This window comes from Pygocentrus nattereri, chromosome 5, assembly GCF_015220715.1.
Source record: "Pygocentrus nattereri isolate fPygNat1 chromosome 5, fPygNat1.pri, whole genome shotgun sequence".
Lineage (NCBI taxonomy): Eukaryota > Metazoa > Chordata > Actinopteri > Characiformes > Serrasalmidae > Pygocentrus > Pygocentrus nattereri.
In genome coordinates this window covers 21,928,893-21,942,241 of record NC_051215.1, presented here as the reverse complement: position 1 = coordinate 21,942,241, position 13,349 = coordinate 21,928,893, and the positions used below count along the sequence as shown (strand labels likewise).

Here is a 13,349-nt window from a genome sequence, read left to right as displayed (position 1 = left end):
GGTGGGGGAAGCAAAGTGAGGGAGAAAAAGAGAGAAACGATGGAGTGATACAGATAGACCGAGAAAGAGTGGAAGAGAGTGAGATAAAGAAATGGAGAAAGAGTGGAGAGAGAGAACGACATGAAGAGAATAGGAAACAAAAAGAGCCAGGTGGAGAAACAAAGAGAAAGAGAGAGGGGAAGAGAAGGAGAAAGAGAGGAGACAGAGGAAGAGAAGGAGAAAGAGAGGAGACAGAGGGAGTCTTAGAGGAAGATACACAGACAGACAAACACATAGACAGATAAAGAGACAGACACACAGACAGACAGATAGATAGACAGACAGAAATAAAAACGGGGAGACAGATGGAAGTAAGAAAGATATATACAAACATACACACAGTGTAAGTGAGAGATGGAGAGAGTGAGAGAGACAGAGAGAGAGAGGTATTGAGGTTATGTGGTGAAAGTGGTACCCGATGTCCATAAAGCTCTGACGACTAATTACACCACAGCGCTGTTAACGAGCGCTTCCCCTCAGGACAGACACATCGCAGGCCAATAAAACGGCCTTTAACAAAGCCAAATAGAAACAGGCTCCCCAACGCCTCTTTGAGCGGGGGCGGGACAGGAACATGCCAGAGGGGGGGTGGTGTTTAGCCACACGCTAACCGAGAGGCTAAAATTACTCCGGTTCACTCCTGACCTCGTACGGAAAGTTCAAACCATGTCATTGTTTACGCTTCAGACCGCAGATGCTCACACAGCGCTCACCACACAGCGTTCACTCAGTGCTCCACATCTGATGGTAATTGCCGTAATAAATCAGCACGCATTACTGTAATTTCCAACGAACACTGTAAACATGCAAACAAACACAGACCTCAGGTCACCTGGTGCCTCACTGACCGCATTCAGCTCAGACCAGGCTCCGCACTAAAGCCCATTCTGAACTGGATCAGATTTAGACCCGCTGTTTAAAACCGGGCAGACACAAAGTCCTTATAGGAAAATCTGTTCCCTCTGTGGTCCTCTTTCCAAGGACACCAGGCAGTTGTTTCCAGCCACACAAGACCAGACACATCTCAGTTTGAAGGGAGAGGCCAAAACACACGAAACTGAGGGCCAAATGATGACGACTGTTAAAAACATATTTAAAACCACTCAGTGTGTTTACACACACTCAATAATCTGATCATACTTCTGCAGATATCTGATTATTCAAATAGTCATGTAAACACCATCCAACTCCGATCTAGAAATCTGATTAAGAAGTCTGACAAAGAGGCTGGATTTTAGGTCAGTAATCAGATTTCTCAGTGCTGTAAACTCTTACTCTGATTTCTTTTCGATTTCTCAGTTTGAGCATGTGCGAAAACAGACAGTGGTACCAGAAATAAGCGAGCAGCGTTACTGCAAGATCAAGGCCCCATGACTGTCGCCAGTGGTGACTGTGGCAAGGAAAGACTCCCTAAGACTGGGCCTACACTAAATCATTTTTTGCCAGATTTTAAGCCCAATTTGCGAGTAAAACACAGGTAGATAAGAGCTGACAAATCCAGTGCTGTGTTGTGCCATGTGATCTGAGGAATTCTGGGAGTTTGAGTACTTATTTGGAGCCCAAATTTGTTTTGTATGTTATTCTTTGCTCTGTCGTTTAGCCTGAGTGCCTCACGACAGACAAGAAATGCGGTGACAAACAGAGATTAAGTTTTAGAAATCTGCTAGGCTTTTGAGAGTCGTGTAGTGAATGCCTAGCATGAGTCTAAGGCTTCAAGTCTTTAAGTCAGCTTTATTGTTCGTACTAAAATATGTACAGGACATATAGAGACTAGTTCCCATAATGTAGTGATAACATTAAATAGACAAACAGGAAATGCGTGAAGGTATCTGAAATTAACAATAAAGTGACATAAGGCGCACACAGATTAAGGTCTGTGCGTATAAATAGTGCAGTTATTATACCAGCAATAGGAAGAAACCCTGAGAGGAACCTAGACTTAAAAGTGGAACCCATCCTCCTGAGATTAGCTTTAGCTGCTGTGTATCTTTCTGTCAAATATTTGTTGTCTTTTATTTCCTGACACTGAAATTTGAATAACTTGTACTAAATATCATCTTATAATTAAAGGAACAAAGGCTGGTCTCAGACTTTTGCACAGTGATTTAAAATCCAATCCATGCAAATAAATGTTTTATAAATGAGACTCAGGGATGAGATCCACCCTCATAATTCATCAGTGGGCTGAACAGTGGCAGTGAATCACATCCACTTATACGAGGTGGAATCCCCAACAGCAGATGTTTGGGCTTTACAGCAATCACAGTCTGACTCTCAGCCGTATGTGCAGCACTACAGCAGGACAGCGGCCCTGGCTGATCAGACCTGACAGCTTCAAATGACGTATGAACTAATTTCCGTCCCATTTTTTAACCTTTCGTCACACATGGAAATTCGTCGGGACTTGTATGCAAATGCAAATGATGAATTAGCTTCAGTGCGTGAAATCAAGCGCCAGCCTACCAGCACATAATTTACATATCATTTACATGAAACACACCCTAATTCAGGCAGGTGTTTCAAAAGGGAGCCAATAAAATGTCAGCGTTCAGTTCAGGATCGTGACCCAATGGCTGTGCTTGCAGGCGGAGTTTGAGGTGGAGCAGTGAGCGCACTGTGCACAGTGTTAAAATGATGAGCACCGGAAAAAATAAAATTTGAAATAAACAAAAAAGGATGGTAGAATGATGTGCTTGTGTGGCATGATTATTCTCCTAAAATAACACATTTAAACACTATCGCTACAGTGTACGAGATGCTTCTATTATTATATTCTATATAATTCTCTATATTCTATATTATTCTATTCTATGTTTCATTCTTAACATTTCTATTACAAATTATATTCACAATGGTTTTGGTTTGTAGTTAGGTAATAGGTAAGCATAAGGCTGAAAGATTAAGCAATTTTATATCAATATCGCAACTTGAAAGAGTGCTGAAATTTTTATTATAGTCTTATAGTCTATTAACAACATTTAAAGGAGGGACATTTTAGCTAACAACATTGAGCTTGTGAAGTGCTGTGACATCACAACCACAAATAATTGTGGGTCAATCCAAATCCATTAAAAAAAAATAAGTGCTGGTCTTCTTAGCCCAGATCCAGACCTCAGTTCATACCCCAATTGCATATAATTGCAACTTTGGGCAGAAAAAAATGTTTTAAGCTGTGTCCCAATTCAGAGGCTGCATCATTCAGAGGCTTCATTTGAAGGCCGATCATCACAGTGGTGCGACTAGGTTGTCCTGTTTAGAAGGTTCCTTCATAAGCGGCCGAGAAATGTGGTCTTCTTTTCCACAGCAATGAAGGATCCACTGTGTGCCGTTGAGGATTCGAGAACATGGCGTAGTCAGCAGAGGAGAAAACGACAGCTGAGGAGACACTTTAAATGTAAGTATTGGGTTTAAACAGAATCTGAAGCAGTGGTGAGGGCGTGAACAGCGGTGCCGTGACACAAATAGGAAATTCACTGTAGAGCAGACCGTCTCATTTCAGTTCAGTCTTTGAAGGACACGCCGTTAGAAACTGAGCCACAACGTTAGATATTGTGCCAAAATTCCGCCCCATGTATTTTTTTCAAGTTGTTCAATTATTAGTTTCACATTTACACACACTTCTACCAAACATGAATTCATACAGATACGCCAAAGATGAAACTAATGGAGAACAAAACCGTGAGTGAAATTTAAGCGTGCTCACATTAGATTTGACTGTTTGTAATTTTGATAAATAAGGGCAAATATGAGACACAGTGAAGATGGGCACTCAAGTCACATGTTAACTGACAACTCAACTCACACTTAAATGACTTTCAACTTAAGAAATTTTAGCCTGATTGGGAGGGGCATGAAAAAAGCTGAGTTAGAAGTGCCAACTTTAAAGCTGCACTATGTTAGTTCTGGGGATTTGGAGACCTCTGTGGTGGAAATACGCAACTGCATGCAAATTGGGGAAGAACATTTTGTAGCGTGGGTCATGCCTCAGAAAGTTTATGTGGAAAATTTTTAAATAGGGTAAATTAATGGTAATTATGTTTAACTTTCATATAGTTTGACCTACAACATATATTGTTATAAATTTACAGCTTTGGCCATTACCCTTCAACTTTAGCGTAAATACTTAAAAATGTTCTTTCCAAACAGCCACTGGACTCATCAGCCAGGTAATCAACATTAAGCAAGAAGCTTATATGAAGACAATATATGACATCAGTCCCAAAAGCACAAGCACAATATTGTGGTACAGGCTCCAAGATCCTGTTGGTTCTACGATTCTAGCTTGAAAACAGTACCAAAAAAAGCACAGAATCATAACTTTCTCAGGCCACCAAAACGTGCCATTATCTTCCAGCAGCACTTTCTGGATGTCATGTGAGCTTGTAAATGAAGAGCACTGGAGGTTAAGTGGATAAACTGTGTGAGTCAGCAGCGGCGCTGGGTCTGACACATCTGGCTGGAGGGCTTGACGAGGTGCTAAAATCCTGGCACTTATAAACATTAACGATCTTCATTAGCACCAGGCAAGGGGGACGTGGGCTGCTGGGGGCTAGGGAGGAGCTCGTTCACCTCTTCTGCTCCTCATTCACGCTCTCCTCCCTCTTTAAAAAAAGGTCTGTTAAATAAAAGAGCGCTTAAGCCACCTGCCATTTCACCAAACTACTGGAGTCCAGCCGAAAATGCAGAGCATGACAGCAGCACGGCCTGGCTGACCCTGCGCTGTTTCCTGGCATTTCAAAAAAAAGAAGCGCTTCATTTCTCAGCAATTAGAGGTGGATTTAAACAGGACAATGCTCCGCTCCGTTCTGCAGGTAATGAGGGACAGAATGCAAACAACTGGCTGTTCCACTTCTCTCCATGCAAACGCTCAGCATGACTTCACTGAGCTGTGCAAATTGGTTTGTTTATAGTAGAGACAGCAGCACACAAAATAGCAAGGACTTTTTGTGCAGTTAGAAGGGTTCAAGTAGAACATGCTTTGGTTTTCCTGGAGCAATGTCATCTGTGATTCCTCACAGCAATCAGATTTTTCTCACTGTAGTACCATAAAAGCATTTTCCCACTGTAAATGTTTTTAATCACTGAGTTGTATGTTTAAGTCACAGAATTCCCTCCTATATTATTTTAATCTCCTCTTGGTGGCCGTAATAAAGTAGCATTTAGAAGCAGACTAATAGCTCACAGTAAGAGTCAGCCAGGCTGAAGTACGGCCTGGACAAGGGGGTGGAATTAGTTTAATACTGTTAGACATAAGACCCCCAAAGTACAAAATCAGAACTCCATACAAAATCCTACCCACATGCTATAACGTGGAGCGATGAGTATATATATATATATATATATATATAAAATGTAAATTTACAGCATAAGGAAAAACATTCTCTACTTTTAACGTAAGTCAATGGAACCAGACATTTTTCCAAGTATTTTTGAGCCGTTTCTTTCGTCCATTCAACAAGAAATCTACATAAAATGTAAAGGACAACAGGCATTTTCAGACTGTCAAAAACGGAAAAACATACAAAGTTTCCAGATGCCCAAAGAAAAACATAATTTATTTGTGATTTTTACTTTTCTACCTCATCTGAGCACAGAAACTGTTCTTCCCATTGTGTGAAAATTTCCTGATTAATGGACCAACAGAAATGCTCCAAAACTGCTCAGAAAAATACCTCTTTTCCAGAACATTTTGCCCTGTCCCGTAAAGTTACTACTTTGGACAAAATATTTATATACGCATATACATACATATATATCACTGCAGTCGGAACAAAACCTTGTATCCCCATTTCTATCCTTTTTCAGCTTTAATGATTTGAAAATAAATTGTCTGTTGTACTTTACATTGTAAATCAATTTCATGATGGATGGACCGAAAGTAACGGCCCAAAATGACTTGGCAAAGATTCTGGTTCAATTGACTTCCATTAAAAGTGAAGTGAGACTTTTCTTCTCTTGTAAAGTTACTGTACCATTTACAAGATACAAGGTTTTCATCAGACAACAACGATTCCGTTTTTAAGATGTCGCGAAAAACGCCTCATTTACATATACCCACCCAATCAGCCTATAGCTGTTTAGTCCCACCCACTCACACTGAAAATATATATTCAGCAAGAACAATAATGCTTTCACAATAAGAGTCCCACATAGCTCTGCTATTAAATGTAAATATTTATACATAAAATATTTATTTATTTGTATTTATGCTACTACTACTATTACTACAATTACTACTAATTATTATTATTAGCAGTAGTAGTACTTGTAGTAGTAATAGTAGTAGTTGTAGTAATAGTAATAACAGTAGTAGTAGTAGTAATAGTAGTAGTTGTAGTAATAGTAGTAGTAGCAGCAGTAGTACTAGTAGTAATAGTAGTAGTAGTAGTAGTAATAGTAGTAGTAGCAGTAGTAATAGTAATAACAGTAGTAGCAATAGTAGTAGTTGTAGTAATAGTAGTAGTAGTAGTACTAGTAGTAATAGTAGTAGTAATAGTAGTAGTAGCAGTAGTAATAGTAATAACAGTAGTAGCAATAGTAGTAGTTGTAGTAATAGTAGTAGTAGCAGCAGTAGTACTAGTAGTAATAGTAGTAGTAGTAGTAATAGTAGTAGTAGCAGTAGTAATAACAGTAGTAGTAGTAGTAATAGTAGTAGTTGTAGTAATAGTAGTAGTAGCAGCAGTAGTACTAGTAGTAATAGTAGTAGTAGTAATAGTAGTAGTAGCAGTAGTAATAGTAATAACAGTAGTAGTAGTAGTAATAGTAGTACTTGTAGTAATAGTAGTAGTGATAGTAGCAACAGTAGTAGTAGTAGTTAAATGTAAATATTTATACATAAAATATTTATTTATTTGTATTTATGCTACTACTATTATTACTACAATTACTACTAATTATTATTATTAGCAGTAGTAGTAGTTGTAGTAGTAATAGTAGTAGTTGTAGTAATAGTAGTAGTAGTAATAGTAGTTGTAGTTGCAGCAATAGTAGTAGTTGTAGTAATAGTAGTAGTAGTAGTAGTAGTGATAGTAGTAACAGTAGTAGTAGTAATAGTAGTTGTAGTAGCAGTAATAGTAGTAGTTGTAGTAATAGTATTAGTAGTAGTGATAGTAGTAACAGTAGTAGTAGTAGTAGTAGTAATAGCAGTACTAGTATTAGGAGTAGTAGTAGTATTACTAGCTGTAGTTGTGGTTTGTGTTGACAGTATTTATTGCTTTTAAACACAAGGTGTGTTTTAAAAAATGTATATGTTAGGACTCATACCTGGAAAAACAAACGTCGGACCCTTTTTTCTCCATATTTTAGTTTTAAAGCATTGGGTAAAACGTAAAATGAAAAACTCGGGGTGGAGTTGCAGAGCCCTGGCCTAACTCTTATATTTGTTAAATACATTGTGATCAAATTTATGCTGAAGGTGCACCAGTAGGGGAAAGAATGGCCGGCTGTTGAGCATCACTCTGTCCCAGGTGTATGCTGCCTGACGTTAGTCTCACACATCACAGAGAGGCTATTTTCCACCTGGTTCCCCTTCAGATCAGACCATGCTCCCCATTTGTTTTCTTCCCCTGTTGTGTGTGTTTATGCAAGAGTTTTGTCTGGCAAAGCTGCGCTCCATAAAGACACGCTGTTCCAAGTCTTGTCTGGCCACCACATTTTCCACTGTTATTCCTCTGCTGGACTGAAAACGGGACCAATGGGACAAACAAAACCAGTTCCCTGAAAGGCCTCACACGCAAGCCACCAGGCTACCAGGACATTATATTAGCTGTGCTACAATATAACTAGAGTTGCACTGATACTACTTTTTCCCTTCTGATACCGATACTGATATCCGATCCTATAGTATCAGCCGATCCCGAGTACAGATACCAACACTAACTCTATCTAATCTAACAAACATATAAGCCATGATTTTTTTTTTTTTTTACAATCACATTTTTAAAATATTGTATTTTGGTAAAATCTGTGTTCTGCATCACACAAAAGCACTCAGCTTGGCTAGATGGCATTCACTTGTTGGATTGTCTTTATTGGATGCTTAAGAAAATGTGTTTTTGTTTATTAACTGTACATATTTAGTATTTACTAAATAATAGCAATTTACTAAATAATTAGCAATAAGAACACTGTTCAACAACTTAAGCAAATGTAAAACACCTTTATTGTGCAAAACAGTTAAAAGCAGAGCTGAATAGTAAACGGATAAACTTGCGGTTTACACATCAGCCCACAGCAGCTGCTCTGGATCAAAATCGGAGCTAAATGTTGTTTCACATCTAAATTTCTCAAGTCATTTGTCTCATACACAAGTCCTGTTCACTCGCACTGCGTCTCTGAACATTAGTTCAGTAAACATCCCCGTCGTTCCAGCTGTCAGTATCAGCGACTCTCTGTCAGTTTTTTCTGGCTTGGCTGAAGCAACGAGACTCGAGATCCTGCCGTTGAGTGAGGCAGCTGACCGACAGAGGTGCACTGCAGGCTAGGCTAGTGGACGCACAAGCCTTGCTAGCAGGCTGCTATGCTGAAGGATAAATCAAGGCTAAAGGCTATCATTATGTCCAGCGGTTCCTTCTGCTCTCTCAGTAACATTAACTCAGACTGTAAGTGACCACACAGCGACAAAAACTGATTACTAAAAGAAGCAGCTCAGCTGTTCAGGTAAACAGCTTCGTTAGTGTGTTCAAAAACTGCCATAACTTACCACATCAACATCAAACCACAGCAACCTTCATCTTAAGTGGGGAAAAATGTACCTAATAACATAGTCTGTGAAAGGCCATTGGAGGAGCTGGACCAATCAGAAGAAAGTAAACACCTATGTGCTGTGACATCACAAACACAACTAACAGGCAGTCTGGCACATCACTCTCAGTGTTCAAGCCTTAAAGGGAAAGTCCACCAATTGCTCAAAATGTCTGAATGTAACCAGAGCGATTCAGAGGAGTTTGGTGTGAAACGGTTCAATGTCTTTACAGTGGTGGTGATAGGAACCAGGGGACGCCATGACTACAACACAGATTCTGAGTTTACAAGGAATGTTTATCATGACAAAACAGGTGAAATATTGAAAGAATACATTTTCTTTGGGGACTATTTTGCCTCACAACGGCCCGCATGTGACCCTGTGGACCAAAGAAATGGATTAACAAGACTGGATTATCAAAACTGTCGAACAGTGTCTCAGACACCAGGCTGTGAATTCATAATCACATAATGTAGTAACTTACAGTGAGGGAGTTTTTAGAGGTGGACGTCTGGTTCCCATCACCACCACTGTGAACAATTCTGACTCTGTAAGCTTCTTTATAACTGAGCGTGTCATACCCTTTTACTTATGTGGAGCCAGAAAAAGTATTGGTCTTCTTGGCCAAAACCAGGCTGGACATGAACTTATAGAAAACAATTGCAATTTAAAGCCCAGTTATAATATTGGAAAGAAAAACTGCAATTAGATATTGTTCAGCATTGACACAGCTATCATATAATACTGAAAAAGGACAGAAACACACATTTAATAATAATAAACTTACCTCTAGTGGTGAGTCACAGAGGAACCTCTTAAACTGTGAAGAGGAGAGAAAGAAGGGAAAGATAAAAGAAAATGTTACTCATCTAGCACAAACAGTGCATGGATATTCTACACAACCAAATATTTAGACCCATTACATGAACAAGCATAAAATTAATGCACTTAAACACACGCAACACAGCCTCCCTGACTGTATGATTATGTATGTCTCCTTATATTCACCCTCTGTTAAAAACTGCAACAACTGTTTAAAGTCCTCCATTTGTGTCAACATCTGGCAGTTTTTATGAACGTTGCAGAATGCAACCATCAGTCTTAATGTTCACCACTTTTTAGCATCATTCACACCACAGCCCCCTTTTTCCATATAATAATCAAAGGCCCAAATCAGAGTCTTGCAGACCTGCCTTGAACATTTTCAACTACTTTTACCCCAAAACACCTGATCCAGCTCATCAGCTTAATATTCTGTAGCTCTACCCTCCTATTTATAGGATATAAATTCACAGAACAGTTAAAAATACTACATGTATTTACTGTTTCAATATAAAAGTCATATGCAAGTGTTTAAATATCAGTAGTCATAGCATGCTTTGTTATAATAACAATAGTAATATAACAATATTGAAATATTATTAGTTTAACAAATTAGGAAAATAAAATAAAACATAAAATGTGATGCAAGTTGTCACGCCTCAGGTACAGTTGGACTCCATTTCCCAGAATGCATCGGGAGATCACATGACTGTGGACAATCGCTCGCTCACCTATCAGTGCAGGCAATCCCCGGATTACTGATTACACGCACCTGTGTTTGTTGACCTACTTAGCCTAGTATTATAGGCCGGGCTTTAGTGATAGTCATTATGAGGTATTGCTTCTTCCAGAACATACTGAGCGCTTTCTCATCTGTTTACTATTGCGCCTGTTATGACCCCATCCATCCATTTTCTAAGCCGCTTCTCCCTCAGGGTCACGGGGGCGGTGCTGGAGCCTATCCCAGTGGCCATTGGGCGGAAGGCAGGATACACCGTGGACAGGTCGCCAGTCCATCGCAGGGCACTGTTATGACCCCATCTTTGTTCATTCTGACCTTGTCTGACCTCTTGCTTAACCCTTTTTCGGCTTGTTTTTTGGATCTGTGTTTTTGACATTTTTGGCTTGCTTTCATGACAACGATTTCTGTCTACTCCTTTGGTTTTGGCTGCCTAGTATTTTGATCACTTCGGTGATTCTCTATGCTTTTTGGGAATTTAGTGGCGTCTCATCTTCAGAGTCGGACCAAATCGGCTGTCGATGTCAAATGTGATCCTCAAAGTGTCCGTTTTCTGTTTGTGGCAAAGTAAGAAGTAAAAACGTTCAAACGGCTTGAGTGTCTCCAAAGTCGTTGCTTAGCAACGGTGTCTCAGTGAAGTGATACGGTGTTAGTGTAAAAGACATGATGTCAGAACGCTTCTCAACCAATCAACTTGCTAGGGCAGAACTAACTGCTGTGTGTGCATATATATGTATGATTTTATGATCAGAAGCATTCTAAAGAGTTTAAAACACTTTTCATTACCAAAATCAAACCTTTGGTTTCTCAGAGTGAATATTCCCCTTGATGACTGTGCACTAGAATCGTAAAACGATACTCATTTATCCAGCAGCAACTCGCAACCTGCATGCAGTTCCTCATAACTTTGTCAGTTTCCTCCTCTTGTTTGAACTTCAGGTGAGCAGAGTGCGGTAACAGTGATGTGTAGAGAGAAGCTGATGCAGCACGACGACTTTTATTGAGGTTCGGAGCTGCTGCCTCTTTTATCTGCTCCTTCTCTGCTCCCTGGATCTGCTTTGTTTACTGACTGGATGACTCTCGGTGCTGTGGATAAGCAGAGCATGTTTCTAGGTTTAGCTCACAAACCGAGCTAAATGAGAAACAGAAGTGAATCTGCGCTCGACATGCATTTGCAGCCGCATCACTCACGCTTGTACAGACACATGTGCACACACTGTATTCCGGAAACCTCTGTGATGTATGAGGTGTGCCTACACAAAGACCTCGCAGCCCCTGTTGGACAGAGCTGCAGGAAACACTGCATCAGACTGAAGAGAAGCATTGTCAACGTATGCACTCTGCCTCAAGAACACAATGGCAACGCCAAAGGCAAATTTATGAAGATTGATCATGTTTATAAAGCAGTCATAAATTCCTCTAAAAAAGAAGAAAAAGATTAAAGAAGATGAAAAAAAACATGTTGTTTATATCAGATGATCTTTAAAGGGGATTTCCAAAATTTCTGAATAACTCATCGATAAAGACTGGGGTGGGCAATATGATGAAATAAAAGCAATAGAACACTTAAGGTTGTGTGTTATCACCAATAACATCATGGCTGTGATTTGGTCGCTGTAGATCATCATAGCCGTGATGTTATTGGTGATAACACACTCCTCGAGTGTTCTACTGCTTTAATACAGTAATTAAATAAATACAGTAAGAAATTAATAAACTGGGCCGTGATCGCGGCGTTCAATATGTTTTAATGTTCAGTTCCTTCCTCCAAATTATAGTTCCTTAACGAGCAGCTTGTTGCTACGTCAGAGTAACAAGCTCCGCCCACTCGCTGCACAGCCGGCAGTTCGTTCTCCAGCTCCTTACACTAAATTCCCAAACTGTCATCACCACTGAGCAACTTTTTTGTTTTTATTGCAGTTTTATGGCTCAGTCGACACGTTTGGTGATTGGTGTTGGGCTCATTTCTGGTTGATTCCAGGTTGTTTATCTGTTCTTCTGTCACAGCTGCCGACTGAAAAGCTGCTCAGTGGTGACGACAGTTTGGGAATTTAGCGTCGTCTGATCTTCAGAGTCTGACCAAATAGGCTGTGGGCTAAATGTGATCTTAAAAGTGTCCGTTTTCTGTTTGTGCCAAAGTAAGAAGTAAAAACATTAAAATGGTCTGAGCGTCTCCTACAGCTGTCAGAGTCGTTGCTTAGCAACGGCGTCTCAGTGGAGTGATACAATGTTTGTGAAAAACCTGTGATGTTATGGTGAAGTAACAGCACAGTTAGAACACTTCTCAACCAATCAGCTCATGTGGGCGGAACTGACTGTTGTATAATTTATAATTACTGTGATAAATTATGTCACTAAGCTTTTCTGAACATTTCATGAATATCATCAGTACTTAAAGACACATACTAGCTACATTTCACTGTAAAGTGAGCAACATTAGGCCTGTTAGATTGAGAGCAGTTTGTAAAACACTGAGTAAAATCATTGCAGTTGTAGGTTTACTATTATTATTATTATTATTATTGTTATACAATTCATTAAATAAAAAAAACAAGACTTAAATATTTTGATACATATTTTATATTGTGAAAATAGTATTGTGATATATTTTTGCCATATTTCCCACCCCTACACTACAAAAAAAAGATGATACTTCAAGGGTTCTTTAGTAAAGAAAATGGTTCTATATAGAACCACGAGCACTCAAAAACCCCTGTAAATAATTAAGGTTTTTTTTTTCATCATTAAAGGGTTCTTCAGAATGTGCTACAGATGGTCCTATACAGAATCTTCTATATAGAACCTATTTTGACTATATAGCACCCAAGAGGGTTCTTCTGCTGTTACAATGTCAAGCTTGTAACAATAGATGAACACTGTTGGGTGCTACACAGAAACCCGTTATTAAAAAGATTCTGTACAGAACCATCTACAGCACTTTGTTCATCAATCTAAAGAACCCTTTCATGATGCAAGGAAGTTGTAATCATGCACAGGGTTCTTTGA

At 39.4% G+C, this 13,349-nt stretch overlaps 1 protein-coding gene across 6 annotated transcripts in view; it reads right to left on the bottom strand.

The window, feature by feature from the left end:
• LOC108430283 (arginyl-tRNA--protein transferase 1) overlaps positions 1-13,349 on the bottom strand; it is a 172,927-nt gene that overhangs the window by 82,051 nt on the left and 77,527 nt on the right. For all 6 annotated transcript variants that reach the window (XM_037538564.1, XM_037538565.1, XM_037538566.1 and 3 more), the window contains one exon: positions 9,570-9,602. In XM_037538564.1, the coding sequence (XP_037394461.1) occupies positions 9,570-9,602 (33 nt within the window). The remainder of the gene's footprint in view (positions 1-9,569; positions 9,603-13,349) is intronic.